Genomic DNA, 17,307 nt, shown 5'->3' with positions numbered 1-17,307 from the left:
TCTTCTCTAACTCTTCATCCAATGCGAATCAAGTCCTTGGCTAGATTCTTTAGCCGCGTTCACGGAGACACTGCTCTATTTCTAATAGCGAGCGTGCGCATTAGAAATAGAACAGTGTCCCTGTGAACGAGTATGAGTTTAAAACAAGAAGCCTCCTACGTAACAGGGGGCGGAGTTTGGCGGCCATATCTGCCGTTGTTAACTTAATGTTCATTCATGATTAGCCACCTAACGTTAGTGTTATTGAAGATAGGATGCGGTGCAGGCTCTTTTTTTTTGCTTGATCTAAGGTATGGGATAATGTTTTCATCGGTGTTGAATGTCCCTTTAATTATTGTGTTATTTGGAATCTGATGCCTATACTGTGTACAGACTTTAGCAAATACATTTCAAATAAACTAATAGAAAGAGTTTCCGGTTCCTTAAAAGATTCAGAAAGAGCACGTCATTTTTACAACTTCTTAATTTACTTCTATTATCAAATGTCCTTTTTCTCTTGGTATCCTTTGTTAATAAGGCGGGAAGCTCAGGAGTGTGCACTATATGGCGGCCGTTTTGCAAAAATGTTATCCGTTTGCAAGAGCATTAGATGGTCGGCACTATTTCCTGCTATGTAGTGCTCCAGATCCCTACCTAGGTATCTCTTCAACAAAGAATATCTTGGCAACGACGCAAATTTAATTTAGTAATAGAAGTAAATTGGAAACGTTTTTTTAAAATGTTTAGCTCTGTCTGAATCACAAAATAAAAAGTTTGGGTTTCATATCCCTTTAATATGCACAAGCATGATACATGCCAAAAATAAGGTACATAATTGAGCAATTTATTGACATTTGTATACATATAAAACAAGATAAATATGTAATAAACATAAAGATGAGAGGAATCGTAGGGAGAAGATCCTAAGGCTACAGTGTTTACCTTCATTCTTCCACAGCATCTCAATATGTTCTTTTGTAGTATTTGGAGTCAAATAGCCTCGTTTTGTTAACTGTGTGTCATCTGTCACTAAAAATGGAGATAACGTTTTGTGTAATAGTTGACAGATCTGAAGCAACAACAACCAGATAAAAGTATAATGTTCATGAGAAGCTACTGCAGTTGTCTGCAAGCTTTGACTTTATTATAAAAAAAAAAAATCATACCTTCTTGTTTGTCATTGGATTTGTTTGCGCTGGACGTTAGGATTATAGTCAGCTTGCTGTTATGTTCTTTTCTCACTACAGACCGTGGAGCGCTGAAAGAAATTAAAAAAAAAAAAAAAAAAATGTATGCTTACCTGATAAATGTATTAATTTCTGGGCATGGAGAGTCCACGATTCATTCCAATTACTAGTGGGATATTCAACTCCTAGCCAGCAGGAGGAGGCAAAGAGCACCCCAGCAGAGCTGTTAAACGTCACTTCCCTTACCCATAACCCCCAGTCATTTAGCCTTTAAATAAAGGCGTGTCGTGGACTCTACATGACCGGAAATAAATAGATTTATCAGGTAAGCATAAATTTTATTTTCTTTCCTATGGCATGGAGAGTCCACGATTCATTCCAATTACTAGTGGCAACCAATACCCAAGCTAGAGGACACCGATGAAAGGGAGGGAGAAAGAGACAGGCGGACCTAAAAAGAAGGCACCACCGCTTGATTAACTTTTCTCCAAAAGGAAGCCTCAGCCGAGGAAAAATTATCAAATTTGTAGAATTTGGAAAACATATGCAAAGAGGACCATGTAGCCGCCTTGCAAATTTGCTCCACAGATGCTTCATTTTTGAAAGCCCAGGAAGAAGAGACAGCCCTAGTGGAATGAGCCGTAATTCTCTCAGGAGACTGTTGTCCAGCTGTCTCATAAGCTAACCGGATAACACTTCTCTACCAGAGAGAAAGAGTAGTAGAAGTGGCCTTCTGTCCCTTACGCTTACCAGAGAAAACAACGAACAGGGCAGAAGAGTGACGAAAATCTTTAGTTGCTTGAAGGTAAAATTTTAGAGCACGGACAGCATCCAGGTTATGCAAAAGACGTTCCTTCTGGGATGAAGAATTTGGACAAAAAGAAGGAAAAACAATTTCCTGATTAATATTGCGATCCGACACTACCTTAGGAAGAAATCCCATCTTAGTACGAAGGACCGCCTTATCCGCATGAAAAATAAGGTAAGGGGATTGTTTATATTCTTATTTGGGACTATACTTTGCATGATATAGTGCCAAGCTTGTTATTTATACCTTGCCCTAGATTGATGGGATTTGTTATTTGAATTGATGTGCACAATTATCTGTTTGCACAATTATTAGTAGATTGCTTGCTATTACTGATTATATGTACTGTATATATATATAAATGTGTAAGACTTTGTCCTGTTATTGATATATAGTCCTTAGTGCTTTTGACTTTTTTTTTATATATTTTTAATTAATTGTAATATGTACCAAATTCAACCTCTATAAGTATGTCTCTTTATATATCTGTTTGAAGTGCGGACTGGATATTTTTTCCCTAACCTTTATAGCTGGTTATTTACAATTTCATATAGATATTCAAGATATTTTTATGTTAGAATGAAGTCCAGGCTTACTTTGTTAAGAGGCCCCTTGCATTGGTGGAGAGTTAAAGATAAATATCCCACCTTGGAGATAATGGCAAAACCCTACTTATGCATCCCAACTTCCAAGCACCTCAACATCATCTGAGCACCTCTTCTCTGCTGCAGGCAAAATAGCTTGCAAAAAGATAGCCAACCTCAGCCAGGAGCGTGTGGTCATGTTGTCATTTTTGCATTTGAATGCAATTGTGAAAACCTCTGGGTGGAGAGCCCACTCCACGGGATGAAAGGTCTGCCTGCTCAGAAAATCCTCTTCCCAGTTGTTCACCCCAGGGATGTGGATGGCAGAGAGGAGACAATCATGAGACTCCGCCCACTGGAGAATGTGAGTCACCTACTTCATTGCTAAGATACTTTCAAGGTACTCCCTGGTGATTGATGTATGTCACTGAGGTGATATTGTCCGATCTGATAAACCAGACTAAAGCTAGTTGAGGCCAGGTTATTAAGTTATTGTAAATTGCTCTCAACTCTAGGATTTATAAGAGGGAAAAGAAGACTTCCCTAGAGTCCAAAGGTATTGAGCCTTTAAAGAATCCCAAAAAGCTCCCCAGGCTGGCGTCTATGGTCACAATTACCCAGGATGGTCTTAGGAAGCATGTACCCTGAGACAGATGGTCCTGTGAAATCCACCAAGATAGAGAGTCTCTTGATAGGGGATCTAGAGTTATTCTCTGCGATAGGTCTAAATGTGGTCTCTGTTCCATTGTCTGAGCATGCATAACTGTAGAGGTCTTAGATGGAACCAAGCAAACGGAATGATGTCTATGGAAGCAACCATCAGACCAATTACTTCCATACACCGAGCCACAGATGGACGGGTAGAGGACTGAAAAGTAAGGCAAGAAACCAGAAGTTTGGATTTTCTGACCTCCGTCAGAAAAATCTTCATGGACAGAGAATCTATAATCGTTCCTAAGCAACACACCCTGGTGTCTGGCACTAGAGAACTCTTCTCCATATTCACTTTCCACCCGTGGGAACAAAGAATAGACAACAACATCTCTGTATGAGATTTTGCTAACTGAAAAGATGGTGCTTGAACCAAGATGTCGATCAGATAAGGCGCCACCGCTATTCCAAGAGATCTGAGCACCGCCAAAAGGGCCCCTAGGACCTTTGTGAATATTCGAGGAGCCGTGGCAAGGCCAAAGGGAAGAGCAACAAACTGAAAATGTTTGTCCAGAAAGGCAAACCGTAGAAATTGGTGATGTTTCCTGTGAATGGGAACATGTAGATATGAATCCTTCAGATCTATGATAGTCATCAACTGACGAATAGTTTCAATCTTGAAGGACGAAACCTTGAGAAATTTGTTAAGACACTTTAGGTCTAGAATGGGGCGAAAAGTTCCCTCTTTTTTTGGGAAGCACATAAAGATTTGAATAGAATCCTTGACCCTGTTCCGCTACAGGAACTGGAACAATTACTCCCAGAGAAGATAGGTCCTTTACGCAATTTAAGAAGGCCTCCCTCTTTACCTGGTTGGCAGATAACCTTGACAGGATGAATCTGGCCCTGGGGAGACAAGACTTGAATCATATTGTGTATCCCTGAGATACTACCTCTACAGCCCAAGGATCTAGGACATCGTGGATCCAAGCATGCCGAAAAAGGAAAAGACTGCCCTCCACTTGATCCAAGACTGGATTGGGGGCGGCCCCTTCAGGAAGATTTAGAATCAGCAGAAGGCTTCTTTGTTTGCTTCCCCTTGGAAGAGGAGGAGGAAGACTTCTGTCCTTTAGAGTTACGAAAGGAGCGAAAATTAGAACTCTAGTGACCCTTAGATCTATTCTTCTTGTCCTGAGGTAGAAAAGATCCCTTTCCACCCGTAATCTCTGAAAAGTATTTGCCAGCTTAAGAGTCTTGATCCTATCCTGGGTCTCCTCTATCATAGTCTCTTCTGAAATCAGGTCAGACAAGGCATCGCACCAATAAGATGCTGCCCCTGCAACTGTAGAAATACTAGCAAAAGGTTGCCACTGTAATCCTTGATGAATGTAAATATTTCTTAAGTTAGCCTCCACCTTTATATCCATGGGATCCTTGAAAGAACAACTATCCTCAATTGGAATAGTAGTTCTCTTGGCTAGAGTAGAGATAGCTCCTTCTACCTTTGGCACTGTGCGCCACAAGTCCCGTATAGACTCAGCAACAGGAAACATTTTTTTATAAACAGGGGACGGGGAAAAGGGAATCCCTGAGCTATAATTTCCGACATACGGTCCGGAACAGGAAAAACTTCCACAGATGAAGGAACATCATAAACTCTGTTTAGTTTACTAGACTTTTTGGGATTCTCAGCGACAGATGAGTCGGAGTCTTCCAAAGTAGCCAGAGGTGTTCTAGTTTGAATCTAAAATTATTCTCCTTAGAATCTGTAGATTTTTCCACTATAGAGTGAGTCTGAAATCTCACCCTCAGAAGCCACTGAGGTATCTTCGTCATCAGATAACTAAGAGAGACTGACTTACGCAGCTTTAGCAGAGTCAGAACCCTTACTGAGAGAAATATTCTCAGACTTCCTCTTACCAGCAACAGGAAAAGTTGATAAAGCTGCAGAAACCGCACAAGTTATCCGCGCAGCAAAATCCCCTGGTACATAAACCCCCAGAAGGTTGTTGAGAGGATCCACAGGGTACTGCATGTGAAACTACTAAAGCTTGTGATGTTTGGGGGGGGGGGAGCTGAGGCATGGCATGGACAACATTATCCTGAGAGACAGATATCTCTGAAAGGGAACCTTTATTTTTAGCCAAACTAATATTGTTTAAACAAGAGGAGCAAAACTGCAAAGGAGGATTAACATGAGCCTCCAAGCAAAATAAACATTTCTCAACAGATATACTAGAATTAGCTTCAGGGTCCATTGTGGTAGTAAATTAGTGCCCACTAGCAAAAAAATGTCCAAAAATAAAATCTAAAGAAATTAATAAGATTTATAACAACACAGCTGTGCTGAGGACTCACCACTCCGTAGAACCAACTGTTAAATTCCCACAAGATGGAGATCAGTAGTTTTAAAAACTAAAAGTGATTCACAAACACTCCACATCGGCTCTAGTCTGAGAAGCCGCAGAACGGAAACGCAGAGGACGGTCACATGACCGCTTTAGAAAAGAAGCTGCGCCACAGATTTAGAAACGACGCGAAAAAGCCAATAATCTAACTAATGCACTTATATATATATTTTGCAGTCTCAACCACAGTCTGTCTATATCTAAAACAAACTTGGTCCTCAAAATAGCTAAACAAAAAACTGGACTGCTACACCATACTGAGAGTGAAGCACCCCTGACCCCTAAATGCCAGCCTCTATAATAAACTTTATTAAAAGTTAATTTACCCCTAACATGCAGTACTGTCATAATAATCCCCAACCTGATAAATATTTTCCTGTGACAGGAATATGTTTATAATACCCCAGAATAAACCCACAGGGGATTTAACCCCTAAAGTGCTTCAAATCTAGAAGGGAAAGCACTTACCTGTGGATCCTGGGCAGGGCAGGGAACGGATTCTTAGGTGTGTCAGGCAACCACCTCTGACAGGGACCTGTAGAAATAGAAAAAACAGAGTAACCAACCCTGGTTTTCTATAATAGGGTAGCAAAAATGTTAGAAGTTAAGCAAAGACCACTTGGCCATCTTCTAACTGCTAATAGCCACCATTACTTTTACTAAAGAGTCTGACATGGACACAGCATAACCCCAATCCTTGCTTGCAGGGAAAATTACCCATTAAAGGATTAAAATTCTTCAGACACATCTTCGCACATCCTCCCGATGATAAAGGCAAAGAATGACTGGGGGTTATGGGTAAGGGAAGTGACACTTAACAGCTCTGCTGGTGTGCTCTTTGCCTCCTCCTGCTGGCCAGGAGTTGAATATCCCACTAGTAATTGGAAGGAATCATGGACTCTCCATGCCATAGCAAAGAAATTATATTTATTAGAAAATACTTAAAAAATAGTAATAGTTATTATAGGTACTGTAAAATACCTATATATTCTATTAATTAAAAATATTAATGTAAATAATTACTATAGATGTAAATTATTTATAATTATTATTTTTCAACATTTTGTAATAATTCTTCATGTGCGCTAACCCAACACCGCGTTAGATCTACAGTGCGAAACCTGAATCATGTTAAACGCATATTTTACATTCCAAAGATCTTCATATAGAAAAAGAAAAAAAAAAATGTACTTTTTATTTTTAAAAATATATATTTCTCTATATAAAATGATGTTATATACACATATACATATATATATATATACATACATATACATATATATATACACATACACACACACATACACACAGGTATAGATATATACAGATTTTTTTTCCTATACAACGAACATTGGAGTGTTAAATATTCACAGTAAAACAGTAACAGTAAAAAAAAATATTTAGAAACATATAAACAGTGTTCTCCACAGAAAATTATAAAGTAGCCAAGTGGTATTATGAAGTAGCCGGGTGGGAGCAGTGTAATGTTTTCTAATAATACATAATTTTCTGCTATTCAAAGCACAAATTAATTGCATAATTTAACATGAATGTATTTATATGATAATTTGTGCGAAAAAAATGTAAACATTTTTAATATTAGCTATTAAACGTTAGCTGGGTGGTCAGTAAAATCAGACGGGTGGTCCCCCCCACTAGAAATGTCCTGGGGGAGAACGAAAGTGTGATATAGATATAGAGATATAGAGATAGATAGATAGATAGATAGATAGATAGAGAGAGAGAGAGAGAGAGAGAGACAGACACACACGGCCATATACCATTTACCTTTGAACCCTTATAAATAATTTTAATTAATATTTTTAATGACTAAATTTTGTAACTCTTTATTTTAATCTATTTATGTTGTGTTTAGTACAACTTATTTTACCACTAAGCTTTTATGCAAAGACTTCAGTCGCACTCAAGGCCACGCATTTACTTTCAACTTGTAGTACGCGTGCAAACTAACGCGGGTGCAATATTGCTATATCGCGCATGCAATAAATTTAATGAGCCACTTGTAATCGGGAACATTAGCACCTACATTTAAAAAGGCCTAAAATAAAACTTGACTGTTAATCATTAAAAAAAAAAAAAAAAAAACACTACAAAATTTGTATTGAATTGCTTAAAGGGACACTAAATACATTTCACGCTCCTTTTACTAATCATGGGTGCTGCAATTTTAGAACCTATGTTACACTGCAGGTATCAGAAGGAGAGTTACTGCACACGTGCAAACAAGTCAACAACGGAATGTAGTTAAAGATAGATTTTAACTTGACTAGAGGAAGGCAGGGAATAACCTCAATACTATGCTTATAAATGTATTTAGTGTTTAATGTCTGTTTAATTTATTCACCATTATTTTGACTGGGCATGAGTTAAAACAGATATTCTTTTTATTGGGGAAGTTACATTTTTAATAAGACGCGTAACCGCTTCTAGGTGCTATACACAACTTTATCAAAAATAAAAAAAAGTTGTTCTGCTTTTATCTTCTTGCTCAGCTGAAATTCTAGAAAAATAATAATTTTAAATCCATCCTGCTAGTCGCAATTAAAATGAACACGAACCATTCCTACAACTTTGCAAAAATTACAAAAAGCTTTGTGCTCCATAATCACATTTCAATTACCTGTATTTTGTTTTCTAAAATGAGCCATTATTAAAGAAATGCTTACCTACAATAACTGCATTTCTTAGAAGCCATGTGGTTTTTCCAAAAGTCACCAATAAGTTTGTTTCTGGTTACACATATATTCTTGACCTGAAATAAAATTCAAACATAAAAATGTATTAGCCAACCTTTGGGCATATAACTACCATATGAAATATTAAATACTAAATATATTTTATAAGCATAATATATAGATTATTCCCCATCTCCCTCTAGTCATATGCATACTGCCATGACATCTTTGTACAGGTGCAGCAACTCTACCCCTGCAGCGAAACATAGGTTCCAAAATGGCTGCATCCATATTTACAGGGAGGTGCATGAAATGTATTTAGGTTTACTTTAAACACTTCTGTGCTGAGCTTTCCCACACTTGTTCTTAAGTTGTTATAGTAAACTAAATTTAGCCACCAATCAGCAAGCGCTACCTAGGTGCTGAACCAAAAATGGGCCGGCTCCTATGCTTATTTTCCTGCTTTTCAAATAAAGATACCAAGAGAACGAAAAAAAATTGACCTACAATTTCATACATATTTTATACTCAGTTGCCCTGTACAAATTAACTGTTAACATATGAGCATTTAGCCTTTAAAAGGGTCATGAAACAAAACTTTTTTTTTTTATGATTCAGATAGAGAATAGAATTTTAAACAACTTTCCAATTTACTTATATTGTCTAATTTGATTAATTCTCTAGGTATCCTTTGTTTAAGCAGTAGCAATGCATTAGTGGGAGCTAGTTAACACACTGTGTAAGCCAATAAGGAGGCATATATGTGCAGCCACCAATCAGCAGCTCCTGAGCCTACCTAGGTATCCTTTTTACTAGAAGTAAATTGGAAAGTTTTTTAAGATCACCAGCTTTATCTCAATCATGAAAAAAAAAAAATTATATCCGTTTAAGTAGGAGTAGAGGAAATTTGCACATACATTTATAGCTCTTCTATGCATTGTTCTATGATCTACAAAAACTTAAGAACCTCAATAAGGTTCTTCTCCTGGAACTTAGGAAGTAGCGAGAAGGGCTCTGTCAAATATTACCTTCCTCATGCCCTCTTTCAAACTTGGTTTCATTTCACTTTAGGTGGCATTTGGAGGGGAAATACAGGGTCAATGATACCACACATCACAAGCACAAAACTGGTGTTCTATACAATGCAGAGGGGTATGGGACATCTCATTTGAAAGAGTATATTCCCCTTATAAAACAAGATGTCACATGGCTCTATAATAGGGCCTGTCCACCACAGGAAGACACTTCCTTATGTTGTGTTACCTTAAGACAACAAGCACTGACTTGTTACAGAAGATAAAAGATAATATTTAATACCACGGTTTCTCAAAGCAAGCTTCACCCTCATATTATAGAGATCCTTACAAGTAATCCTAAAGAATCCATTAAGTACCACAGGCCCTAGACAACGCTCTACAAAGTTAGACAAATCCAAAAAGACCTATACAACCTTCTCAAGAGAAAACTCCTTGGCTCACAATGTGCACATTAGTGCGACAGTAAAGACAAAATTAAACTTAAATTGACTGGATAGAGCATGCCGTTTTAAACAACTTTTCAGTTTACTTTTATTATAATTTTTGTTCTTAGTTCTCTTGGTAACCTTTGTTAAAAAGAGTAATCCTAGGTGGATGAAGGAGCATGCACGCGTCTGGCCATCTGAAAGCATTGTTTTCAACAATGTTTATAGTAGCATTATACATAGTTAAAAACATTACTGCTATAGACACGTGCACACTCTCAAGCCTCTATAAGCCTACCTAGTGTTACCCTTCAGCAAAGGATACCAAGAGAACAAAGCAAATATGGTAACAGAAAAAAATGGAAAGTTGTTTAAAATGAACACTATATTTCATCATGAAAGCTTAATTTTGACTTCACGGCCCCTTTAACTGTGATCTCCATGAATGCCAGGGTTCCTCATTATAGTCTCATTTTTAGCACCTGTCGATTTTCTAATTTTATGCAGAATTGGAGACCCAATTCCTAGAATTCTCTTTACCATGTGATATGTGTCCAGAGATAACTGGTATCACAGCCCAACAGGCAGGTACATGGGGCAGCAGTCAGTACACACTTACACATAGGCTCTCGGCCCTCTTCTTATTCTTCAGCCCCTTCAGCACCTTCTTGGTATAATCCTCCAGCTCTTCTTGGATCTCATTTGCACTTGCGTTTGGATTTCCATTCAGAAACTTAAAGGCAAGCAGGGAGAAAGAATAAAAAACAAATGCACTTGCTCTAAATAAATCTCATTAGAATCAATTTACCACAAAATGAACAGTTAAGAAGTGCTACAGATATGACAATATATGAGGCAATGTGTTACTTTGGCCAAACCAAATAGTTGAATAACTACAGACAACAACATGGTAAATCTATTTGTGCAACTGATGCTGTAAGGAAACTATAAAGAAAAAAAAGAAATGTGTATAACTGAATAACTAGAATGGATTTGAGGCACTAAGAAAAAAACTTCCTAGTAGTCTGTCTTTGTGAATATAGCTTAGAGCAGTGGATTTCAAAGAGTGAGTCAGTCCTCCCACCAGGGAAGGCGCTAGAGCAAATACACTTGACACTGTACAATGGAAACCACAAACAGAAGCTGACTTTGGCAAACATAGAACGTTTTTTAGGAGTCAACAATGACACTTGCAATGTTGTGGTGAAATAAGGGTGGGACGTAGGCGGAAACAGAGCTTGAAATCGCTCAGAGACTGCGTTATGTTTGTTGTTTTGATCAGTAACTTGTATTTCCCACATAAGTAATAAAGTTCAACGTGAAACGCAAGTGAAGCAGAATCAGCTCCCAAATTGAAACAAAAAATAAATATTACTTTATTCTCTTTAAAGAAAATGTGTAATATCTATTATGGGGGGGCTCCGTCTTGTAAATTTCAGCAGAAGGGAGGTCGTCTACTAAGACTTTAAAAACTCTCCTGGCTTAGTGGATAGAAGTGAGAGCGGTGACAAGATAGGAACCTTAACAGGACAGTGTCATGTTATATTTTCTCCCCTTTAATGCTTTTTCAATTATCTATTTTGCCTACCGAGTGTACTAAAATGTTTAAAAATGGCTGCTTTACTTTCTCATTTACAATAGCAGATTTTGCCTACCGTTTCCCTGCCATACTGAACATTTCTATAAAAGGTTATAAAAAAGAAAATGTAAACAAGAAGGTTTAGATAAAATAGTGCTCCCAAAGGTGGTCTGTGAGAGAGAGTTACTAAAATGTTCCATTTTCCATTGTTCTTTTGGTCTTTGAGTAAACAGTAATAAATAAGAGAAGGAGGGCATCATGTAAATAATTAGACTGATACTGAGGTAGCCTCTCCATACAAGATCAGCCCATTGTATTGGGTTGTGGTTTCAATTAGCAGGAAAAGCAATTTCATATAAAAAATAAACCTAAATTAACTATTTCCCACATTAAGTGGAAAACAATTTTACAGTACACTATCCCTATAAATATTTAATAACTGTATCAAAACATTTAAAAAAAAATCAAAGTATCACCACAAGTTGGGGTAGTAGGTTCATGAGTAATCTGTAGAATCACTTCTTTACAGTGGTTAAATCATGGCTTAGACTTCCATTAGAGGTGGTATGGTAAAATACTTCAAGGAATTAAACAATGGGTTATGCATAAGGATAAGAAAATATGTGCAGGCTGAATAGACCTTCTGGTTGTTATCTGGCAATCTTACACTAGGACTGGATTTCTACAATTTACATGAAACATGTTACAATTAAAAATAAAGTTCAGCTCTCCCTTGTATCCTAGAAACAATAATAGGAACGTTAAATTGTGCCTTTTCAATGTAATGCAAATATTAAAGAAGCTGGACAAACTTGCAGATTTTAAAGGGGACAGTAAATTCAAAATTAAACTTTCATGACTTAACTTTTCATTTGTTCAGCTAGCTCCCAGTAGTGCATTTCTGGTCCTGAGCTTACTCCTCAACAAAAGGAGGGGCATGAAGCTACTCTACAGAAAATACATTTTGAAGGGAAAGGGAGGGATGGAATGCTACACAACAGAAAAGGATAAATAAGAGGCGGGTGTGAGTGGACCCCTACACTACAAAAAAAAAATATTAATAATTAATCCAAACAAAAACATACAGTTGCCAGTACCTAAAATGTCTGCACTAGAGGGAGGGGGAGGAGGGATTCCTACACAGCAGAATTAATTATTAAAGAAAAAAAATAAAAAATAAACTGTATACTGGCAGAGTCTACTAGTACCTAAGGTGGTAGTAAGGAGTGTGGGTTGAGGGGGAACGGGGGAAAGAGAACTGTTTGGGAGAGATCAGGGAGGTGTCTAGTGATAGGGTGGTACTCCCTACATTACAATACTATTACTCTTGCCAGCTAACTATTTCACTGCTGGGAATTTCAGTGTGGTGCACAGCTGCAATAAACAGCCATCTAAGTACTAAAAAACAATGGCAAAGTCATCCATGTCTGAACAGAATTTGTGTTCTGACTGCGCAAGTGGCATGTTAACAATTTCAGTGAGACCCAAAGTTTGTAAAGAACTTTTTTTTTTTTTTTAAATATGATCGCATTTGACATCGAAATGGTGGAATGAAATACCAAAATGAGCCTAGAGCAAAAAAAAAAAAAAAAGTTTTCTGTTTAAATGAAGTGATAGCAAGATTGCCTTTGTGGCCAAAGCGGTTAAATAAAGCTAAAAATATAAAAAGGTAGTTTATTAAAAAAGGGGCTGAAAAAAAGTGAATTCAGTGCTGCCCCCACAAATATGATATGGCTCAGCCAATCAGTGGTGAAAGAGATTCCCTGCTGCCGCTGATTTGCTGAATCTCCCATATTTGCAAAGACAGCATCTGAAACGGACTTCAAGCATTTAAAAAGCAGCAGTACTGCAAGAAGGCTGTGCAGCTGCAAAAATATACTGCTCTAGCTTTTCATATTAAATGTATGGATTAACTGATCATTTCCTTTCAGTATTTTAGGTAATGAAACCTTGTATTATACTTGTATGAAAAAGGGATGATAGACTGATATCTCTTCATTGTTATAAACGTAATGTGTGTTTACTATAGGTCTATTATCTCATTTTCAGCAATAAAACTAAAAAATAAGCTGTGCATGGTTTACCCACTGAACACAATACCCAATAAACCCATACTTCTGTATAAGGTTTATAAAAATGATTAAGTTTGGTAGTACATACAAGGTAGTAGAGAACAGGACTGAAGAAATACTGCAAACAAATTGCATTATGCACTTGCACTTTATCTTAAACGGACAGTACACACTTTGTTATGCAGTTTATTTTTTTATTTTGCTTGATTTTTATTGAAGTCTGAAAACTGTGGTTTTTCCAGTCCTGAAAGAGCACATGGCAGACTTCATAACCTTAGTCCTACCACATATCTGTCCCTGCTTTTCAGTTTATCTTATCATTTCTGCTGACGGCAAACAGAAATGTTATTAACCCAAGTTGTGTGTGGAGTTCAGCAATTGAAAAACAGCTGCAGTAAACAAGGCGTTAATTCTTTCTAATGATGTTCAGACTCTGTTAAGGGACAATAAACCCAAAAATGTTCTTTAAAATGATTCAGGTAGAGTATAATTTTAAACAACATCCCAATGTACTTCTATTATCTAATTTGATTTAGTCTTTAGATATCCTTTGTTGAAGACATAGAATTGCACATGGGTGAGCCAATCACACGAGGCATCTGTGTGCAGCCATCAATCAGCAGCTACTGAGCCCATCTAGATATGCTTTTCAGCAAAGGATATTAAGAGAATGAAGCAAATTAAATAATAGAAGTAAATTAGAAAGTTGTTTAAAATTACATGCTCTTTCTAAATCATGAAAGAAAAAAAAATGTTGGTTTTGTGTCCCTTTAATCTACTGGAAGGCTGCCGAAAAGTGTTGTAATTATAAGAGGTTTACTGTCCTTTTAATTTTTATGTCCATTTTAACTCATACTCACCCTGTTGAGAACAGCTTCCAGTTCATAAACCTCATCAAGGGCGCCTCTGTCTAGAACCTTCAGCTGGTTGTTCAGTAAGTGAATTACAGCTCTTGGACATGTCAGTAAGTGGCAGTGAAAGCAGGAGCCCCGAACCAGAAGATACAGCTTCTACATGAGGTATAGACACAAAGACAATGGTTGTTATGACATTTTGGGAGAGAAACAACACCTTTTATTCCACAAATATACGACACCATGTTCATTAGTTATTGGGATAAACTTCAGATTTGCTATTTGTTTGCTAAACTAATGCTGAATATCCCAAGACAAACAGGATTACTTTAGAGACCATCCTGGGTTCATTTGATGATCATCAAACTACTTTAGAAGTCATTTGCACATTATCAGGTTTGTAAAGTAATCAGCTGAGGTAAAAAAAATCTGGATGATTACTTTAGAATGATTAGCAGATTCATTTTTCCTTGTGAAGTAATCAGTAAGTTAAATAAATACTATACAGTAAATAAAGGATTTGCACATCAATGTGTGCCGACTTACATTAAAGAACAGGGGGTTGTAGACAATTAGTGGCAACTCAATGTGTCCAAGGTGCCCAGGACAGTTGATAAAGTCTTGCGCACATGTTGCACACACTTCCTTATTGTCTGAAGGTCCCAGTGCCAGGTCGTATAAGCCATTCATCATAGGGTTCCCCACATTGTCCATGTATTGGGGGTTTGTAATAGCTTTCACACTCAAGCTTCTAAAAACAGAAAAAATGGTCATTAAAATAAAAAGTTGGTAGACACAAAAATAGTCTCTCAACCGGAAAGACAATTCAAAGAACAAATAATGTTAAAATGAACCTCAAAAAGAAAACAAAAAAGGCTGCTTTAGCCTTTTTTTTTTTTTTACTCAGGTACCGACACATCATGCATGTGCCAATCTAGTAGCTAACACAGATGCATATTGGCACATACACTCCATATACTAGCTTGCTTGTCAATCAAGCTAGTGTGTGGAAGCATTCAAACAATCATAGGCTAAGTACGAGCTCGACAAACACAGGAAACCACTGGCTCGTAGAATTTTACCCTGGCTCCTAACCTTTTGGGTTATTCTCCTTATATGTATATAGAAATATCACTGTCTGGCGTCCATAAGTATGCCTGGATCCTAAATATTCTTCCTGGCACATACATTTTTAAAAGATTTGTGGACCACTGGGCTAGTCAGTCTCGTGGATTGGGATCTGGCTGATCTTAATAATAATTGTAAAAAAAATGCGATTTTGCTCCATTTAGCCACTACTCAGCAATCGCTACCCAGGTGCTCAATCAAAAATGGGCCAGCTCCTAAGCTTACATTCCTACATTCAAACAATTATACCAAGAGAACGAAAAAAAAATTGATAATAGGTGGAAATTAGAAAGTTGCTTAAAGGGACAGTACACTGTAAAATTGTTTTTATATTAATGTATTTTCAATGACTTGTTATACCAGCTGCAGAGTATAAAATGTATGAGAAATTGCATTCTCGGGTTAATTTGTGTATATGAAGTAGCTGGTTTTGTGCTTTTTAACCACAGCCTATTACAATGGGTTGAGCTTCAGGTAATATCATATCTCATTATGTTATCACTTTGTGTACACACACTTGCTTCCTTATCTTAGATTTGTCTAGAAAACTAAAGCTCAATACATAGAAAGAATAGACAATGATAACTTTATTGCTTAAAGGGACATTATACACTCATTTTTTCTTTGCATAAATGTTTTGTAGATGATCTATTTATACTGTATAGCCCATAAAGATATTTTTTAAATAAATGTATAGTTTTGCTTATTTTTAAATAACATTGCTCTGATTTTCAGACTCCTAATCAAGCCCCAAAGTTTTATGTGAATACCGTCAGCTACCTTCTCCAGCTTGCTCCTGTTTGTGTAATGGGTCTTTTCATATGCAAAAGAAGGGGGGGGGGGAGTGTCTTATTTGCCACTTGCAGTGGGCTTTCCAGCTACCTTTTCAACAGAGCCAAACTGACAGCTTCTAAGTAAGTTTTTAAACAGTTTTATACTGGAGTTTTATATCAGTATCTGTGCATCTTATTCTTTATAGTAGTGTCTATTACATGCAGTTATATGAAAATGAGTGTATACTGTCCCTTTAACTATCCTGCACCCCACTGCGAGTTTAATTTCTTCTGCTGGCTGTGTTTACTTAGGCTATTCAATAGCTGAGACTCCAATATCAAAACTTCCAGTATAGGTTGGGAACCCACAAGCTAAATAAGCTATTTCAAAGGCCAAAATAGGGATAAAGGAGCTACTTGTAAACAATTTAATACACTCCAGCAGGTAAAATGGATCATAGGGAACAATTTAAATTGGAGAATTTTTTTGGGGTGAACTGTCCCTTTAAAACTGCATGCTCTATCTAAATCATGAAAGAAAAAAAAATGGGTTTCATATCCCTTCAAAGCAAACATCTCAAAAATGTTTACTTTACTCTCTCCTGTTTTAATATCCTGTGGCCACTTTAGTGTAAAAGCTTTTGTTCTTTGACTGGCAGGTGGTACAGCCAATAGCATGCGTACCACTCACAGGGGGAGATATTAAACATGGGAGAAATTGAAAGTAAGGATTTAATAAAATATTTAATTTTACAAAGCAGATGATTAGGTTGCTCAACATGAATAATTAATTTTAAAACAAAGAGTTTATCATCACTTTAAAGTTTATACCCAAATAAGTTAAAGCTGGGAAATACAAGTATTTCATGCTAAATATAACACACAAAAAGACAGAAAATTAAATAAATTGATAGCTTTAAAAGAATACCAAGTCACATGAAAGTGTTTGTTTAATTAAAACAAAAACTTATCACTTATGTCACAATAAATCAAATTCAGTAATATGGACGAGGTTGTTTATGAATTAATGCGAGTGATTATTTTACGATTTTGTTTAGTTTTTCTATTAAAATAAATACATAAACTGGTCAAATCATGGTATAATGCAAAACACAATGCCACTGAC

General features: G+C 36.9%; 1 protein-coding gene across 1 annotated transcript in view; it reads right to left on the bottom strand.

Annotated features, from left to right (window-relative positions):
* POLR1A (RNA polymerase I subunit A) overlaps positions 1 to 17,307 on the bottom strand; it is a 364,344-nt gene that overhangs the window by 345,626 nt on the left and 1,411 nt on the right. The window contains 6 exon segments of the mRNA XM_053704267.1: positions 922 to 1,008; positions 1,146 to 1,237; positions 8,305 to 8,390; positions 10,395 to 10,508; positions 14,287 to 14,436; positions 14,827 to 15,031. Of these exon segments, the coding sequence (XP_053560242.1) occupies positions 922 to 1,008; positions 1,146 to 1,237; positions 8,305 to 8,390; positions 10,395 to 10,508; positions 14,287 to 14,436; positions 14,827 to 15,031 (734 nt within the window).

The sequence above is a fragment of the Bombina bombina genome, chromosome 2, assembly GCF_027579735.1.
Source record: "Bombina bombina isolate aBomBom1 chromosome 2, aBomBom1.pri, whole genome shotgun sequence".
Lineage (NCBI taxonomy): Eukaryota > Metazoa > Chordata > Amphibia > Anura > Bombinatoridae > Bombina > Bombina bombina.
Note: the sequence above shows the minus strand (reverse complement) of the source record. Positions and strands in the feature narration are given on the sequence as shown.